We start from the raw sequence: 20,669 nt of genomic DNA on the forward strand, positions 1-20,669 counted from the left end.
ACTCCTCCAAATTACCAGCCAATCAGTCTAGGGTGCCCATTACGCTTCCATTTAATCTGGATACAATGGCGGTCGATGTCTCTGTGGCCGTGGAGACGCGAGGCGAGGCGCATCGCTGTCAGGAGAGAGGCAAATCTCAGAGCGACGGCGAAAGGGGTGAGGAAGTTAATGTTTTATTCAGCCCGCAGTTTAAACTGCCATCTCACCAGGCAGAGAAGGGGACGCCTAAGTGGCTATGGTGACAAGAGAAATTGTCCTTTCGGGTTTCAACCTGTCGCCACAGAACCAGACGGAGAAATCAGCAACCACGGCGTTAGAGTTAGAGAGAGAGAGAGAGAGAGAGAGAGAGAGAGAGAGAGAGAGAGAGAGAGAGAGAGAGGGCACTGCACAACACCATTCTGTCTTTCAGCGTCTTTGGTCAAAGTTTTTGACTGGAGTTACACCTTATTGCCGTGATCCCGAATTTAAGTAGGTGTGATCCGACACCCCGACACCCCCTCCTGCCCACCCCAGGGCCACCCCAGACCTAATCTGAGGTCACTTATTTGTGAGAACATAAGTCTGATATTGTCCAGTAGCACAAGGAGAGAAGGTGTACAAAAGTGATGGTTAGAAGAAAAGTAGGAAATGAAAGGAACATAGAAACAGCCTCTGTGATCGAGATGTTCACTGGCTCCACAGCGCCATCAGCTGGCCGTTTATATGTCAGTACCAAGCACACAACCGTACCTCGGGTTTGAGAGTGGACTTGAAGCAGACGGGACAGATGGGTCCCGAGCGGGAGAATGCGACGGGGAGACGCCGGGTCCGATTTCCACACGCCTGGTCCTCACACACCAGCCATCCCTGTGTGTGTGTGTGTGTGTGTGTGAGAGAGAGAAAGAGAGAGAGAGGTTCAATTGAGAGCACTTGACAATGAGAGACAATAAACATTTAAAATAATACAAACATTAATGACCTGTATGTAAAAAAAAAAAAAATTACAATTATTATTAAAATGTAAAATATATTAATGGATAAATTATAAGTATAAATATAAATATGATCTGATGGATGTGTGAAATTATTTTGCTTAAGAGCTCCAATTTTATTAACTCGTACATACGACCCAAAACTTTACCCCTTTTTTTTTTTACCAAAAAATGCAAATAAATAAATAAATTAATCAATAATTAATAAATAATCATATGCCTTGTTTAAAAAAAAAAATTTAAAAAAAGGATTTGAATATTAATAAGACTGTAATTGTATCTGCATCAGCTGTCACTACTCCGCTGTATCACTACAGGAACTCTATTACAGTCTCATCATAAATACAAATCAGCGATGCCAAAGTTTATTTCTTCACAGTAATATTTTACTTCTCGTCGATCTAGAACTTCTCCAGTTACCCCGGAGGCACTAAACCGTCTTCCTCTCATTAACACACAGACATCTGTTGTGTAAGTGAAGCCTGCGACAGCGTGAGGTCAAACCCCAATTGACTTCCTCTTCATTACATATGCTCACTACACAGGGTTTAACATAATGCTTTTGGTATTAGACCCTAAAGAGTGCACTACGGTCCCTAACAATCGTCAACGCTCAAGTCTTGTAGTGCGAAACGCTATATTTGTCTATTAGTAGTAGTAAAATTAAAGTATTGGCACCCCAATCAGTTTTGCGCCGTTTGCTGACATTACTGCAAGATAAACACAATTCAAACACGGACACCTAAATATTCAGTGTATCGTTACAAACTCTCAGCATCTCCTGCTGATGTGGATTCACATTTTACGCAACCCAGGTTTCTAAAATTTTAAGTAGTTATTTATTTATTTATTTATGAATTGCACACGCTGTAAAACTGTCGAACCCGTGCCCTTTTGTCACGCAGGAAATGTTCGATCTGACGGCGTGAACTCAAAGGAAATTAGGGAAACGTGGCAAAAAAATGAGCATGCTCAAACGTAGCTGGGGGCAAAGAATAATTCTGTCAAATTTCCCCATCAATTGCCCCCCTATTGGAAGCTTAGGGGTGATCATCGTGGATGCACGCAGCACTGGATTTTCCTGCGCTGTGGGTTCAGGGGCCTGGGACAGGTGCAGTAACCCCCCTGCTGGCCCTGCCTGCCTTTCCCCTATGATTAGAGCAGGGGCCAGGGCTAATGTGGGTAATGCCCTGCTAATGACAGAGCCCCCCCCACCCTTCACCTCGAATAAAGCGCTCACCCTCGCACCTGTCCCACAGGGCATTAGCACCACTGCCTGCATTACTGCGGCCGGAGAAAAGACGGAGCCACGACTCGGTGGTGCAGCTGTCATCAAATCACAGAGGACAAATCGCAAAAGGCTGAGGCTTGTTTTTTTTTCTTCTCCCTTTTGCTCTAATGAAACGTTTCTCAGTGACGTATTTCTCAAAAAATGTCCAAAATAGCTGATTGGAAAGAGTTCGGTGTTTAATATCTGAGCTCAAAACATAAAAAAAAAAACCTCACGAGCTAAATGAATCTCACTTCCGGTGACGAAGCAGCACGTCGCCGCTGCGCTGGACCGCGATCGGTCTGAAGGTGTTGATTCATTTTCTAGAACAGCAGCTCTGACTGTGGTGAAGCTTCAAATCACAGGTTTATATGAACACACTCGCTCTAATACCATAGCTATAGTTCCGATAGCGGACGTGAATTACGGAGAATAAAACGCTTCCGGACATGACGAGAAAAAAGGAAAATATATCTTCGGGAAGGTAAAAGTGACTCCGCGGGTAAAGGGCGGGGCCGGAAATCCGTTAGTGAGTAAAATCTCTTAACCCATGTGTGTCGGAATGATGAACGCATTCTTCTCACCTGAAGCAACATGCAAACTCTTGGATGGATAACTTTTTATTTTTTAACCAAAAACACACTCGGTATAACAAGAGCACAGAAATATGCATTAAGCAAAAAAAAAAAAAGCGTTAACTAAATAAATAACTGCAAAAACCTGAATTTGATGCGAGATGTCAGTTTGTAAAAAATATCAGAATGCCTTCTTCGGTTTGCTGCGAATTCTAAACATCGACGTCCTGTTGAATTTTTTTCTCCGTACCTCCACAACCTGTCACTTTCATTTTCTAGCGTTTGTGTTGAAGTGGCAGCCGGGCGTAATGCTGTAATGTTAGTGATCAGGTGATCGTTATTACTCTCAGTAGGAACCTGCAACCTGCTTGTTATACTCAATGTCCAGCACTCAGATTAGAGCTAGACTTCAGCACTTAGCCTCTTTAATCTGGCGATGCATGAAGAGTGAAAAGTTCCTTAAATCGCCTTAGAGTTGGAAAATAATTTTACAACCTACAAAAATAAGAAAAACAAGATAAAAATCAAGCTCTAAGTGCAGAAGCCTGCTTTGGCACTCGCTTTCTCTCGCCGGCCTTCCTGTACGTCCTATATGTCCTTGAACGTGTTCGAGTTCAAGCTGAAATCCAAATCGAACACGATCTGTATGCAAGAACTAAACTTAATTGTGTAGATTTGGGGAGACGACTGACACACCTGTGGACAAGCTGCAGCAAACACAACGACCTTCTCATCACCAGAGTCACGTTATTCTCTACTTCATTTGCATTTCTGACAGAATAATAAATCTAATCTAGTGAGCGAGCTAGAACGGGTTAGATATTAGTTAGGACTAGTTAAGAGTGTGAAAGCAATGAAAGATCATTCATTCATTCATTCATCTTCTACCGCTTATCCGAACTTCCCGGGTCACGGGGAGCCTGTGCCTATCTCAGGCGTCATCGGGCATCGAGGCAGGATACACCCTGGACGGAGTGCCAACCCATCACAGGGCACACACACACTCTCATTCACTCACACACTACGGACAATTTCCCAGAGATGCCAATCAACCTACCATGCATGTCTTTGGACCAGGGGAGGAAACCGGAGTACCCGGAGGAAACCCCCGAGGCACGGGGAGAACATACAAACTCCACAGACACAAGGCGGAGGCGGGAATCGAACCCCCGACCCTGGAGGTGTGAGGCGAACGTGCTAACCACTAAGCCACCGTGACCCCTCTGAAAGATCATATTCTGTAAATTAAAAGACCTTAAAAGACTTTTCCCAGATAGAAGGATCGGTGATTAGTGGAGTTCTGAGGAACCTTCAGTAAAGTGACTGGAACTGCATTAACCCAGAGTCTGAGAAGTTCATCAGAAGAGTTTTTCTTCTTCTTCATGTCTAGCCCTTATTTCCTGCAGTTTTATATCTCTGCGTTTCTTTTCCTGCGTCATTGCGGGGCAACGTGTCGATGTGTTAGTTTAACTTTAAAATGAATATTCCAAACATTCAATTCAATCTTGTTATCCTTTATCACCGATGAACAGACACACGAGCAGGCAGCGTTGAAGCGAAAGCACCTTCTCCTGCGCCGACGATGTTAATTTGATCTCATTTCCTGAGCTCTGATTAGTTCTGGAGGGTTTCTTTTCTAAACCTTATCGGCCGAGTATTCAAACCCTTACATGGGTCTTATCGCTCACCTGCACCATCAAACACGCCGGCGTCGTTCACACCTTCACATCTTTATCAGAATCGACGGTTTGTTTAGATTTTTCAATTAATCTCATCTGCGTGGCCTTTCTCGTGTGGTGAGCTGATGTTATTTGGATAATTAACGCCGGGCCTCGGAACAGAGAGAAGGAGGAAGGAAAAAAAAAGCAGACAGTAATTGAATCCTGACATATGTGAGCTGTTTGGTTTTCATTTTAAAGAGAGCGACGGTGTTATCACCCCTCTGTTTGCCCTGCGGCCCCTTTGTGCTCGAGGAGGCCCAGGACTAAACCAACAGAACAGTTCCCATGGGCCAGGAAAGACAGGCAGAGGTGCATTCCTGCTTTCTGTGCTTCTAGCGTCAGGAATATCGCACTTAAGGCCCGACAGCACAGCTTACTTTTTTACAGTTTGCTGAATTCTCTGTATTTAGACTAGTATCGCTCACGTGGAGGTGACATTAATGACACCGAGAAGGAAATTATGCACAATGCAGTAAAATATAATTCAAACAGCTGCTGAGCAGAAAAGAAAAAAAAAACAATCCACATCAATATTATGAAGGTGGTGATGAACACAGAAATACACAAATAATAAAAAAAGGGTTTGCTTTTCAGCTGGAGTCCTTCAGAAGCCCGTGTAACCGAGACGGAAGGGAGGGAGAGGCGACGAAAAAGGAAGCTAAAAATCAAGGAGCAGCAGAAATGAAGGGAAAAAAAAACAACATCTAATTGAAACACTAAGCACTGGCTTGAAGAGAGAGAGGCAGGATAAAGCCTCATAATTGCATAATTATACCAGTCGATACCTGACATAGTGAATACAGCCACTTCTGCAGACGTCAAATGAGTTCCACATAATTTAACCAAACACTGGGCAAAACCTGAGGGCGATGAATCAGCTCAAGGCAGCGGAAGGAGGGAAAAAAAATAAAAAGGCCTTTCTTTTTTGCGCTCTGCTCGTCTCTGGTCTCCTCCTTCTCCATTACAATCCTAACGCATTTCAGGCCAATTTTCTTTCTTTCTGTGTTTAGAAATTAAGTTAAAATTAACACAAGATTATTCAGACGGAGGAGAAAAAAAAAGAAATGAAAAAAAAAACAAAAAAACACTCCGACTCCACACTTGCTGAAACTAGCTGCATGTATTACATACATTATGTTATATTATATTATATAAAGCTGCGATTACAGCCGTCTGAGTGCCAGAGAGCTGTGAGACAACGGGCTTAGCACAGGCTTTGTACTTCAGTAATCAACAGATGTACTTACAGGCCGCGGCCTCGGCACCACGGAGCAGCTGAATGGACAAAAAAAAAGCGTCCACTTTGTACATCTTCGCCTTAATCAACGCTTTTCTATTCAGCAATTTGACCTTTTGTTCAAAACAGGATTATCACACACACATCCCCACCAACACACACCACCACCTTTCTTTCTTTTTTATTTATTTATTTATTTTCTTCTCTCTCCTCAGCCAGTTACCAAGGGCGACCCGTGTGACGAACGTAATTGCAATAATTTGTTAAACGCCATGGCAACCCACATTAGAATGGGGAGTAAATACGACGGGGGCTCTCGTTTTGTCTAAGGAGTCCGGGAACAGATTAAAAAAAAAAAAAGAAGAAGAAGAAGAAGGAGGAGAAGAAGAGAGAAGTAGACAGGAGTGCGTATTTGCTTTGTCTCCGGAGCGCTGGTTTATTGGTAATGGTGGCAGGGTAAAAAGAAGTGGACGCGGCAGTAATTTTGCCCCGTGATTAATGCCCCTGCCGTGTTGGTATTGGTGTTGCACGTCTAACTCTACAAACACCTCCGACTTCCAATCTGTAACCATGTAAAGCCTCTAAAGTTGCCCCCACTCCATTACACAGCCCTGGCTTTCTTCGCTCCATCTCGGCGAACAAACAGCTCTATTTGAGCTCTCCCCTCAACTGAAAGGAATCCTTAATTACACAATATTACCCCTCTTCATTGCTCTCGCCGTGGGAGGAGGGACGCCGACGTGGGCCCCGGCCTAACAGGCGATGTTAGCATTCACAGCCAGCAGCTGGTTTACACACCTACTGACAAAGAGGGCCACAGGCGCAGGGCCCCGCGCAGGGAGGTGCCTACATTCACACGACTAATTGATTTCTGCACGGCACGGCAGGAGGACGAACCCCTCCACCGCCACCTCCACCACCACCTCCCACCTACTCCCTCCTTCCCTCTTCATGCAGCACTCACTTTCACTTTCTTATTCTTTCATTCTCTCTCTCTCTCCCTCTCTCTCTCTCTCTACCTGCTATTCTTACCTTCAGACAGGAAGGCAGCTAATGGAACATTCACAGAAAGAAAGAAAAGAGAAAAAAATAATAATCAGCTTCTCGTTCCTCATACCAGGATCCTGCAGATTCCAGCGCATACATCATGTTTTATTTCAGACATCCCGCTCGACGAAACGAACACCGTCGCTCCCACCGTTAAGCAGTTTTAAACATCTCTACATAACCCTATCGCACGATCGTCGGTCGTTTCTTTATATTCTATATGAAGAACATGAGCAGATAAAACCGGCAGGACTTCGGGACCGGTTTCAGACGTCTTAATAAATTAGATAAATTTACACGTCTGCAGAACACGCAGTGAGCTGATGGCTTGAAATTTCTGGGTCGAGAGAGAGAGAGAGAGAAAAAAAAAGTCTTTATGAGGTCATTATGAATCGAGTAGCATGTAAATATTTTAAAAGGGTTTATCAGGTTAATTAGGTGGATAATTAATATTATAATCGGATGTAAATATGTGCTCCGACATTTAAAATAGAAGCCACTGAGTGTTAAGTTGTTTCGAGCCACTCAAGAAATATAGAAATGTGAATTTTTAAGCAGTCTGTTGTGAAATGATTGTTGGGTTTCAGCACATTTCTCAGCACTTTGCTTGGAAAAAGGCACAAAGTTCTTTAAGTTAATTAAAATTAAGACCGTTAAACCACACAGCTCACTTATGCCTCTTTTCCACCGGAAAGAACCGGGTGCTGGTTCAGAGCTAGCGCTGGTGTTGGTTCAAAGAACCGGTTTGCCTTTCCACCTTCTAAGAACCGGTTTGCCTTTCCACCGGCTAGAGAGCATCACAGCGCCGAGTGTGACGTCACTGTATACGTGTCACATGTCCCAGCGACGTTAGCGCAGCAGCGGCAAACACAACAACAATGGCGAATGTTGCTTTACGGTTAATGCTCATGGCTTTGCGAACCTACATTAACACCCAAACGCGGCGAATAAAACGTGTACGTGCGGCTCAGTGTAATCTGTATAAACGGAGGTTGTTATCGATAAAGTACATAACGTTATTTTATCGTTAACACAGAAAAAAATTTGCCTTAGCATGTAGCTACCTACTGTCATGTGTGCTGATAATGTATCATATCGCGGTAAAGTAAAAGTGTATTAAACATTAGTGTAGACCAGCAACGTTTTGGTGCTACTTAAGAACCACTTTTTCTGGTTCGGAGCCGGTGCTTTGGCGGTCGAAACAGAAAGAACTGGTTCTAAATTAGGCTCCGAACCTGCACTCGAACTGCCTCGGTGGAAAAGGGGCATTATGTTACCTTAATTAGGAGGTTATAAGTAAACGCCACATAAATTAAACCTCTTACATCATAGCGATGCCAAACTCTGGAGTGTTATTATATCAGTAGCCTTTACTCGTTGTAATAAATCAGCGTTTCTATAATAACACCCGAGTCGCGAGGACGTGCGCTTTCTATCTTCGGCATAGAAGAAAAGTTTCCTTGGTTACAGAAGCAAGACTCATCTTCGAGAGATAGAGAGGACAGAGAGAGAGAGGACATAGAGAGAGAGAGAGAGAGAGGACATAGAGAGAGAGAGAGAGAGAGAGAGAGAGAGGACATAGAGAGAGAGATAGAGAGAGAGAGAGAGCGCACAAAAGAGTCTGATGAGGGAACTAATGTTTATAGCTACTATAACATAAGACATAAGAGAGAACAGGAACTGACTCATTTCTTAGACGTTTCCCCGACTTTAAAGGTAAATATAAACAAAATAATAGTTCATGGTCCGTACTCACGCTGTAGTATTTGCGGATGTGCCTCCGGATGTCCAGGAGAAGTTTGTTGCTGATCTGAATAAAGTGATTTAAAGGGCTCGTGTTACAGGAAACATGACAGCAGCGTTTCAGACTCGGTTCCATGACATGCCCCTGAGAAAGACACACACACACACACACACAAAAGGACAGACGTGTGTTTATTTACATAATCTTATTAATTAGATGTCTGGACAGGGCAATAATCATTTAATACGGGACCTAATTTTTTCCTGCCATTTAAAAGAATCGAGTGCAAAAGAACAACCGTTCAAAGCCGCTCGTCTGATCCTGGGCTTTTAGCAGAACTGTCAAGAACAGCGAGGGTTAAACAGTGGGTGGAAAACAGCACCCCTTCATCCTGTCCCCTACTCGAGCTGTCTTCTACAGCCATTACGTCTCAGACAGACCCGAAACGCATAGAGCGTTAATGTGCTAGAACACTCAAACATTAGAAACTTTCTCTCGCTGGCAAAAAACTTGACCTGAGCTTTGCTTTATGACAGGAGGAAATCGCTCAGCCGCCCGTCGCACCGGACCACCGGTAGTCTCTGTGAGCCATTAGCCTGTTTATGATGTTTACTCCCATCATTGGATAGCACTTTGAGAGGAACAGGGCTTCTATGCAAATACTCTTTCGCCTCTGTTGGGCCGGCTGTGGCGGCGAGAGTGTGTTTGCATTCCTGCTCTCCTCCTCCCTGTTTTCTGATAAGAAAGAAAGAAAAAAGCTTCTCGCCGGACCGCTCGGCGTAGAGTCGAGGCTTTCCTCCTGCGCTCCCCCCCCCCTCTCTATCATTCCCCCTCTACACAGATGCTATGAAATAGTGCACTTTTAATTATTACATGGCCTTATCAGTGAGGCCCGAGCAGCCGTGTGTGTGTGTGTGTGTGTGTGTGTGTGTGTGGGAGGGTAAATCAAAGTCGGAAAGTGAGGACGTTCTAAGCGAACTATGCGTATACACTTTATTTCTCCATATTAGTCTACATCAGAGGTCCTTGGTAAAAAGTGTGCGAGTTCTCCGACACACTAGGAGGTCACGGTTTGGAGAGGGAGTGAGTGTCACTTTTTTACGAGCTACAGAAAGACGAGGGAAAGCTGCGCTCCGTCGGGTTTAACTCTTAATTAGACTCAGATTAGACTCAGCTCCCTTAACAGAATAAGACCGGTGTCTGGCAGCTTAAGGCTTAAAAACATCTAATAAAGAGCAGCCGTCGTATGAACGCGGTCCTGTTCCTCACATCTGTAACTGTGTATGATGATGATTCAGTTCAGTAAATCTATTAAATAATTCCTGCAGTTTTCTCCTGTTACGTGACAGACGACCTTGACGAAGGACCTTGAACCTATGAGACTCACCGCTCCTTCGAACACGCTGTCGTAGATGTTCTCCGTGCTGCACTCGGGACAGGTGAAGGAGAACCTTTCGCAATCACGGTACCGTTCCTCGTCTGTCAGCTGAGCCGGGACGCCCAGGAAACCGTCCGCCTCCTCCTCGCGTTGCTGCCTCTGCTGGGCCCGAAACTGCCCCGGGTCCAGGCCTGAAGGATACACAGAGGTGATCTACACACTTATAAACACGCCACAGAGCTATCTATAATGAGTATTGATAAATAAATCACTTTTAATATTAGTGATTTATTATTTTAAATATTAATAAAGCAAATAGCTTCACATTAATGAACTCGTTCTAACGTAAATCGTTTCTGGAGGAAAAGCGTAAACATTCGAATCAAAGTGAGGATTGTAGTTTACGTGGGCAAGTTTTCGTCCTCTAAGGAGACGATTATTTAACGTCTCCGGCGTCGGCGCTTCACACCGGTCAGTTTTCAAGCTTCATTAGACAGAAGAGTTCTCTGTAACATGACTGCGTTTCTTTTGCCATATTAAGTTAGAGAATAACGAAAGGTTGGGAAGAGAACGACTGATTATAGCTGCTATAAAGTGATAAAAGGAACTAACGTGCTTCATGGACAAACAGACGGTAAAAGCTATAATCGTTTAAAAAAAAAAACTATAATTAGATACGTGTGTGTTGTTTAAGTAACAAATATATATATATATATAATTATTTGTGAATCGGTTTGGTATAAGACTAATAAAACACAGAGTGGTTCATTTCTTACTACACACAGTTTCTCAGAATAATAACATTAATAATAATAAGGAGGAGACGGAGGAAGAAGGAGAAGAAGAAGGAGAAGTTGTACGAGTGGACAGAAAAGACAACTCGATGTCAGGTGTAAGGAGCGAACAAAAACCAGAGGAGAGGGTTGTAAATAAAAATAATATCAATGAATCCATTTAAAAGCTCAGATAAGCAGCTGAGACGATCATATCATTAAGAGATGGCAGCTGAAGATCCATTTCATCCTCCCAGGTGACACCAAACACTGTTAGAGCGCGGGGAAAAACAGCCGACGTCCCCCTGAGTAATTTAGCTAAGTGAATAAGTGAGTAAATAAATAGTGTTGACTGCTAGGCTACAGGGATTAAAGCGGCAACGGCAACGGCGGTGGAGACGGAGAATCGGGAGCTGCTGCCATCTGCAGGCAGACATCCACGGCATAGAACCTGACAACAGGGTTAAAATACGGAGCAGTACAGAGCTACAACAAAATAAAAGCTTTAAAAAAGTGGGATTAGTTCACAGCTGATGTAATGAAATGATTCATTTCATTTCCTGATACTTTTTGTAAACACAAACCCGCCAAAGGGAAGTGTTTGGATCCTGTGACGGAATAAAAACACGCACAGACACACAAAACTTATTGAAGCTAACTGGATTAAAGGGGAAATGTCATGAGGATTAAAGCACAAGTCCAGTAGCCTTGACTTACATCTACTTGACATTTCAACGACCTGAAGGGAAGAAGACCTTCAGACGAGATGACGCTTTAGTTTTCCATGTGTTACTAATATTAATCAGTGTGTGCGTGCGTGCATATGTGTGTGTGTTTCTCTGTGTGTGTGTGTGTGTGTGTGTGTGTGCATACATCAGACTTTATATGATCTGGACTAATTTTAAGATTATTTATTATTATTTATTTTATTTACACAGAATACGTTTAAAGCCCTATTTGGATGGCAGCAGGTTGTTCTTGATATTTTTGATGACTTAATTAATCATGCATTATGTCGTCCCATTAATGTGACAGTGTATCAGGATCCCATCTCACGGTACCACCTGGTATCAGACATTTGTTTCCCGTCAAACGTATACAAATACCGTATGGGACCAATAACTGATCCCAGTACTACACAAAAAGAGCTCTCACCCAGCCAGGTGGCGATCAGGACGGCATCGATCCCCTCGATGGGCTCACAGATTCGCCCCACCACAGGATGGACCTGCTGTGAGAGATAGTACTGTGTGTCCAGGCTCAGACCTGCCTGCTTCTGGAGCTGCTCTGGAGCATACGCCCTTTGAGTGGCTGCTAAATTCGAGCCGTCCTGCAACCAAACGAAAAAAGAAAAAAAAAAGGTTAAATAAATAAACAAATAAATAAATAAACAAACAAACGAAAACAAACAAATAAATAGATAGATAAAATGTAGATGAGGTTTTGTAGATGTTTAGAAAAAGCAGTAGTCTACCTGACAGATGACGTAGGACACGGTGTCTCCCGCTTTGACCTTCCGTCCTCCTTGAGAGTTGATCCACAGGGCCACGTGCACGTGAGGGAGACTCTTCTTGTCCGGGTAGTCCTGAGGGTCCTTCGTCAGGGCCTGCGCACACAAACATGCATCAGATGTCCATCGTGTGTAGCGCTTTCATCGTGTGTGAGCTCACAGATAAACCCGCATCACCTTGTGGATCTCAAACATGCTGAGAGGGACGCCGCCATTGGCCACCTTCTCCCCAACCTCGATCAGATGCTGCTGGATGTTCTCGAGGATCGTGTCCCGGTTCTGGTCTGACAAAATCTGACCGATCACGTAGCTGAAGACGGGAAAGCGAGCAATAATGAAGAGTGAGAGCTGAGCAATAACGTTAAAGTCTGAGTAAAAGAATTCAAAAACGGGATGAAAGTTCATAAAGAAAAATATTTTTAATTAAAAAAAAAAAAGGCAAAAAGTGAGGAAGTAATTGAATTGAAAATAAATAAACAAACAAACAAACAAAGAAATAAATAAATAAGATACGACATGACACAACGTCACTGCACGTACCGAGAGTCTTTATTAAAGCTCCTCAGTCTACACCTCATGCTAACAGGAGGATGACTCTCACACCAACTCACGTGTAAAACGTACGCGTTCCTCACATCGACAGAGTACGTGCTAGCTCCCTCGTATGTCTGTAAGAGACTTTAAGTGGAGCTGAAGGCTGATCTGCTCTGCTTTAACAGCTCTTTTACAAATTGCCGTCTTCATTTCAGCAGCTTGCGTGGGCAGTTAATTAAACACCGGCGCTGTGTTGAGCTGAATCGAGCAGAACACATTAGACTGTACGCTTTTTACCAGCTGGACTGGAGCAAAGAAAATGAAAATGAAAATATAAACAGTCCAAAAAGAATCGATTCGTTTCCTGTCACAAGAACACGTTCAGATCTTCCTTCAGATGACGTCAAACGGTCCGGAGACGACGACGGCGACGGTGTGCATCCAAAACGTTCGAGTGTCGAGTATTGTAGAAAGTATTTACGTGTTTAAAAAGAATTTCAATAAAGCTACGCGTCTAATTTATGAAGAAAACAAATGCAACGCTCGAATCGACTGCTTATAGGATTTCTTTTTAAATCGAACACAAAAAACAAATATTAATAAACTGATAAAACGTTTTGAAATATTTATATTAAACGGTGGTATAAAACTAAGACGTTACTAAAAGTGAAAAATAATTATTAAGTAAAAATGCTTACATTTAAAGATGTGCTATTAAAGTTCTTTACACACACGTGGGCATTTAAACGCCATATATTTTAATTCTATTTAAAATAGATCACGACAGCAGTGTATTGTGTATTGACTCGTCTTCACTGACTTGCCGCTCTCCTTGGCGAGGTCGCACCAGTCCCTACGCACAATGTCCAGGCCTTTCAGCTCCTGCTTGGTGGTGTAGCGGCCCTCACCCTGTGGCTCCACCATCAGGGCGGCGTACTTCTTCTTCTTCAGCAGCAGCAGGGACTTAAACACGCCATCGATGTCGAGTTCCAGCAGCCGGTACAGTTTGTTCACCTCACTCTTCACCTAACAACACACACACACGCACACAATTACAACGTGAGCCATACGAGTGCTCTAGGCCTGATCATGTGTACAGTAGGGTTGCCAAATCCTTTCCTAAAAAACTCCTATTCACTATATGTGCTCATCATAAACAGGGAATAATAGAAGAGGTTTTCTGGAAGAAACAGTTTAAATATTAATCGGGGACAAGCTGTGAAACCCCACCCAGGATGTCTGTCCATCACAGAACATCTACACACACATGACATGACTACACTTCACCATGGTGATGAGGTTCTCCTTCTACCTTGTTGCCCAGTTTGTAGACCTCATCCAGGTTGGAGCTGTTAGTGTTGATCATGATGGAGTCTGTGTCTCCATAAATCACATCCAGATTCATCTACATAGAAACACGTTTGACACGTTTACACGTTTGAAGCTGATCACCATGAGCACAAGAAGAAGCATCCAACAAAGAGGATCTTCTCAACTCACCTTCTGAACCAAGTCTTTGGTGTGCATTAGGATCTGAAAAAGAACGATAAACTGTAAGATCTCTCTCTCTCACACACACACACACACACACACACAAAGAATATATACATTTTAAAACCACACACACACAAGAAATGACTGTTAAACAGACAATACTGTGAAACCGGCGTACACTACGGACACTTGCTCGACAGCAGGCATAGTGACACGGCAAACACACAAAGAATTTAATTAGCAAATCTATTCAGTAATTCAACACTTAGCAATAGGGAAAAGAAAAAGCCTCAGTGATTTGCTTTTAAATGGAGGATAATTGGCTAAGAGGGCTATTAGCTGCACTGAAATGGGGCTCCAAACCCACACACCAGCCGAGTCATAATAACGCCTAATGGCCTTAATCACCGGTGGCCTGCATAACGGAGAGAGTGAGCGCACTGCAGAAAGAGAGGAAAGGGGAAAAAAAAAAGAGAGAGAGTGAGAGAGAGAGAGAGAGAGAGAGAGAGAGAGAGAGAGAGAGAGAGAGAGAGAGTAGGAGGGGTGTCCAGCTGTAGATTGGGACCTACGTCAGCTGCAGCTGTCATAGAACAAAAAAAACAAAAGGGAGAATAGAATAAAAAAAAGTGCTAAAATGAGACAGATAGACAGAGGGGAAAAATTATTGAGTGACAGGCAAAAGTTTAGTCGAGTTGAACCGCACTTAAAATTCAAATACATGGAATTTCTCCGCCTTTGTAGAGGCCTAGCTGTGATTTCCCATGAATATTAAACATGAATGCTTTGATACGGTCCAGCCAACCTGTGGGGTGCCGATACTTTATACACGTGTTGAAATTGGCAGATATTTGTTAAGTTTCCATGACCTGTGGGTTTACATGCGAGTCTGTATACATGAATCGGTTCTGTTAGGAAAACAAGAAATAAAACAGCGTGTCGATGGAGAAGGAAAATCAGCAACGACGAGATGACGCGATTTATTCCCGTTACGCCGCAACAACCTGACGGCGACGATACTCGGTTAAAGAATGCGGACGTACGGTTTATCCGGTTTTAATTAGATTAGAGACAATTATTTGACACCTTCTGACAGGCAGATAAATTCAAATGCGCGTGTCACGGTAATCGGTTTATTCTGTGTTTGAGTGTGTAACGATAAAACGACTCCAGATGCCCGTCACTATTTACAGAGCAGTGGATTTCGGTGTGATTCACACGCAGGAGGCGTGAGGGGTGACCTCTATGTGAGAGGGACTCTGACAGGTGGAGATGGGGGCAATAATCTAAAGCCGGACAGAGAAAAAAGAGGGGGGTGTCATACTGCGGCCTGTCAACAGCAATCGAACAAGCCGCCGCCAGCCATGCTTAACTAACACACACACACACACACACACACACACACACACACACACACACACACACACACACACACACACACACACACACACACACACACAGAATCTGCATCCTCGCCATGGACAAGGACGGTGCTATTTCAGAGACTACGGGCTCCACTCCTTGAAACTGGAGCGGCCTTAAACGCGCTTTATGAGGTGCCAAATGCCTCACGGGGGGAAGCAAGGGGTCAGATTTGAGTAATTACAGAACAGCCCTGTGCATTAGCAAATACAGCCAAGGTCACCCGCAAAATACACACACACACACACACACACAGTGAGAGAGGCTTGTTAGCTTGCAAGAGAGCTAAGCTGGGTTTTTTTTTTTTTGAGTTGTTTTTTTTTTTTAAAACAACTCGTCCCTCCTCGTCATGGCAGCAGAAATATCCGTCTCCATAACGATGAGATGGTTTACAGAACCTTCCTCACCAGAAACACACACTAATACTTAGCTGGTACTCATTCATCAGATGCTGCTTGTGGGAAAGTGTGTATGAATGTGTCAGTGTGTGCAGTGATGAGTTCGGGTATGTGCACCAGGTTTTCCATAACCACGTCCATGTCAGTGTGTTATGACAGCAGAGGCAGCCTGAGACGCGAGAGGACAACACGAGTGAAAGACAAGTCGTTTGACCATGGCTCAGGAATGATGAAGGGGTGGGCCGGGAGCTCATCTTTAAACACATACCGCTCCAAATCATCCAAGTCTAACTAAACACCGCACGGCTGGGGGTGAAACTCCTCCACGCCGGAGATACGCCTGCACCAACTGGGGCCTTACGCTCACAACAATGAGGGTTTGGGTTTGGAAACAATTTAATCCTTTTATGATTGATGGCTCTGATGGGAAAACGTCTAAACATTAGGATTTTTTTTTAACGTCGTGTCGATTACAAACATTACGATTATTCAGCTAATAGACTTTAAACAACACGATTCATTTATTTAAAACAACAATTACGTTTCGTCACACAGATTTCTGACGATCACCGGAAAGGAATACTAAAAAGGACGACGTAGATGAGGTTATGTTACAAATCCTTCAGAAACCTGATTATCCCTTTTAGACGGAGTTGAGGATGGTGCTCGGCTCACATACCCAGTCTTTATGCGGTGTGTAATTAAACAGGTCGGTGAATCAGAGGCTGTGATGTGCGGCATTATGGGAGGATCGTGTTCAGCTCACGTTTGTTCTTGGCTGACTGACCAATAACCACACATACAGATTTAAAGTCACTCCAACATACCAATGCTGCAGCCCTTGTTACACTGTTGTCCATTATTGTCCCCATAACACGACCCCAAGCGTTTTACTCCTCTTATACCACAGAAATTTGGCAACTATTCATTCATTCATTTCCTACCGCTTATCCGAACTTCTCGGGTCACGGGGAGCCTGTGCCTATCTCAGGTGTCATCGGGCATCGAGGCAGGATACACCCTGGACGGAGTGCCAACCCATCACAGGGCGCACACACACTCTCATTCACTCACACACACACACACTACGGACAATTTTCCAGAGATGCCAATCAACCTACCATGCATGTCTTTGGACTGGGGGAGGAAACCGGAGTACCCGGAGGAAACCCCCGAGGCACGGGGAGAACATGCAAACTCCACACACACAAGGCGGAGGCAGGAATCGAACCCCCAACCCTGGAGGTGTGAGGCGAACATGCTAACCACTAAGCCCCCGTGCCCCCTAATTTGACAACTATTGAATTTATAATTAAATAAACAAATTAAGCCTCCACAAGCAGCTTAAAACTTTTACCTGTTACAATGCAGATTCCTTCTTTAAATAACTAGAACAATCATCTCCTTCCAGAAAACTTCATAACACCAACAATCACGCATCTGCTGTACGAATCCTTTGTGAATGAGCTGTTACTATAGAAACCCTGATGTATTAGAACAAGCACGTTAACCTAAATCTGTCATGAAATACACCAAGCAGCTGTTAGTGTATCGTTACGTCATTTATCACTATATTAATATCACCTCGTTATTACATCACCACATCGTCCAGCTCTAATTTCGACAATGACTTGCTATAAAATGACATTTTCTTATTCGCATCCACTAGCTTGGGATTTGATGGACAAGTAACGCATCCGACATCCACGTAAACCACGAGCGGCCTGTGAACCAGCGTTTTACGGCCGTGTGCTCCTTCTGAGCCGCGCGAGTCCACACTCCACATCACAGCAGGCATTTTAATCCCCAGTGGGCCATGAAAAACCTTGTAAAAGAAAGTATCTAGTAACGATTGTTTTGAAAAGCAGGCTGCTGAAAAGCATTTTGAGGATGACAGTCGCTCGCTTGAAATAGCCAGAGACACACTGAACTGTCAGGATGATCTATAGCTGCTGCTGTCATCTCTCTATTCCACACACACACACACACACACACACACACACACACACACACAGGGAAGTTAACTAGTAGATGCTTTAAACATCCACAACAAACAGATATGCATGGTTTTGGTAACGTATCTAGACTTACATCCAGGCACTTGCACGTTCTCACACACAAAGAGGCGCACACAGGCACACACATGGGCACACACACACACAGACACAGGCACACACAGACACAGGCACACACAGACACACAGAGACACACAGGCACACACAGGCACACATAGACACACACACACATAGACACACACACACACAGACAGACACACACACAGACAGACAGACACACACACAGACACACACACAGACACACACACAGACACACACACAGACACACACACACAGACACACACACACAGACACACACACACAGACACACACACACACAGACACACACACACACAGACACACACACACACAGACACACACACACACAGACACACACACACACAGACACACACACACACAGACACACACACACACAGACACACACACACACAGACACACACACACACAGACACACACACAGACACAGACACACACACACACAGACACACACACAGACACAGACACACACACAGACACACACACACACACACAGACACACACACACACACAGACACACACACACACACACAGACACACACACACACACACAGACACACACACACACACAGACACACACACACACACACACAGACACACACACACACACAGACACACACACACACACACACACACACACACACAGACACACACACACACACAGACACACACACACACACAGACACACACACACACAGACACACAGACACCCTCTTCAAGTTAAAGTTATACGAGCCAGATTCCAGAGTACTGCTCTCATGGAACCTGAGGTGTCAAGTATCCACACAAATCCCTTCTCTGATTTAATACAACCGCCTGAAATCACAAGCTGGCACCCCAGAGCCAAAGGTTTCGGAGAACCGGAGAACCTGCGTACACAAATATCACACAAAAGAGCACCACATTCCCCTGATGCATAACCTCTCCAGTCCAAGACAAACATATTAATCAGATCCCGTTCCAGCACGTGAGCCAAAGGCCGAAAAAAACACGTGTATAATAAAAGATCAGATAAAAGACACTCCAAGATGGTCATGTTTTCTGTAAGGACGCTTTTCATTAGGGAGCATTTATGGAAGGAGTCTCCAGTGTCAGGAATGTTCCTGGATTAAATTTGTGACTCACTGGCATTAAAGTGATGTGAGGTTCATCATCTACTTCTTTCAAAGCAATCAGCATGGTGAAGTTAATACACGGCGTTCCCATCAGGGCCTGAAGCACAGCACCACACCTACACCTACACCCGGCTCTGGAGTATTATTCGCTCATTCACATCCGAAAAATCCTTTTATGAGGACAAAAGGAGAGAGAGATGACGAGCGCACGCAGGATGACGAGGAGATCTATTGCACCTTTTATAGTCAGCTGTATCAGTATCAGAGAAAAACCCCAGCTCACTCTTTAGTAAATTAAGCCACTGCTCCAGACAATTAGACCCAAATACTTTGACCAAGATCCTGTTGCTCGATCGCGCCACACCGATGACAAGACCGATGTAATTGAGCCTGTCGAAGTGATTCAACTCCCAGGACATGTTTACGACGAGTGTTAAACCTGCTGGCGGTTAGAATTAGAGATGGAGAGATCGTGTGTGAAATGCCTGGATGAATTTACGAGTTTACTAAACACTGGTTCTCATTAATATACAGTCTCTATCTATCTATATCTATTTATCCTTTGAGTTCTCCAACAGGGAAGAGCTTCAGGGATTCTTTTCAAGAAAGGGATATGAATAAGAGGCTGGAGAATGATGACTTCTTAATAAAAGAATATAAAGAATCATCGTTTCTTCACCAAACAGCGTGTAATTCATTTTTGTCTGCTTTCATTCGATTCTAGTGCCACCCCCCCACCCCCCTCTTTTACTTTTTAAGGAATTTCTTTTTAAAAGTCATTCGTAAGGGACACGACGTCCCGTCCCGTTCCCGTCCCCACCCAACGGGTTCTGGAGAAGACGTCGGTTTAACAGGCTCATTGCGCCGGACTAAATAAAGCTCACCAGTCTGACTGTCATCATCAGATCCAAAAATGTCCCCGTGACTATTTGTTAAGTCCAGTAATATCAGGAGAAAATCCTCTACTAAAGACAGAATTAATAGCCCCTGGGAGGGGAGGCAGGTCAACACTTACGTTTTATTCCGGGAAAGGTTAAAAATGACCTTTGGGGTTCTGAGTATAGGATCAGAGAAGCAGTGAATATTTAGACCACGTCTCCTCCGTCATCTGAACTCCGGTCAGGTCGAGTCTCGTCTGTTTTTACAGCACGAGATCCGGAGGATTAGTGTTTTTTTCACCTTCTTTAACTCCTTCAGACTGAAGCTAAAGGAAGATGAAAGCAGGTCAGAGGTCATGCTCACCGATGTTCCACGACCATCAGCAGCTCCGTGACCACATCACTCGATCGACCCCCCACCACCCATCGCCACCCCTAACATTGGCAATTTGCTTTCCTCCCTCCGCCCGCTCAGCTGTAGCCCCGTAATTCGC

General features: G+C 44.1%; 1 protein-coding gene across 2 annotated transcripts in view; it reads right to left on the reverse strand.

Annotated features, from left to right (window-relative positions):
• pola1 (polymerase (DNA directed), alpha 1) overlaps nt 1–20,669 on the reverse strand; it is a 40,273-nt gene that overhangs the window by 9,866 nt on the left and 9,738 nt on the right. For both annotated transcript variants that reach the window (XM_027152603.2, XM_027152602.2), the window contains exons 27-35: nt 14,261–14,293; nt 14,073–14,165; nt 13,581–13,786; nt 12,404–12,536; nt 12,191–12,322; nt 11,872–12,046; nt 9,953–10,134; nt 8,578–8,709; nt 730–846 (exon numbers count right to left, since the gene is read on the reverse strand). In XM_027152603.2, coding sequence (XP_027008404.2) covers nt 730–846; nt 8,578–8,709; nt 9,953–10,134; nt 11,872–12,046; nt 12,191–12,322; nt 12,404–12,536; nt 13,581–13,786; nt 14,073–14,165; nt 14,261–14,293 — 1,203 coding nt within the window. The remainder of the gene's footprint in view (nt 1–729; nt 847–8,577; nt 8,710–9,952; nt 10,135–11,871; nt 12,047–12,190; nt 12,323–12,403; nt 12,537–13,580; nt 13,787–14,072; nt 14,166–14,260; nt 14,294–20,669) is intronic.

Source organism: Tachysurus fulvidraco, chromosome 25 (assembly GCF_022655615.1).
Source record: "Tachysurus fulvidraco isolate hzauxx_2018 chromosome 25, HZAU_PFXX_2.0, whole genome shotgun sequence".
Lineage (NCBI taxonomy): Eukaryota > Metazoa > Chordata > Actinopteri > Siluriformes > Bagridae > Tachysurus > Tachysurus fulvidraco.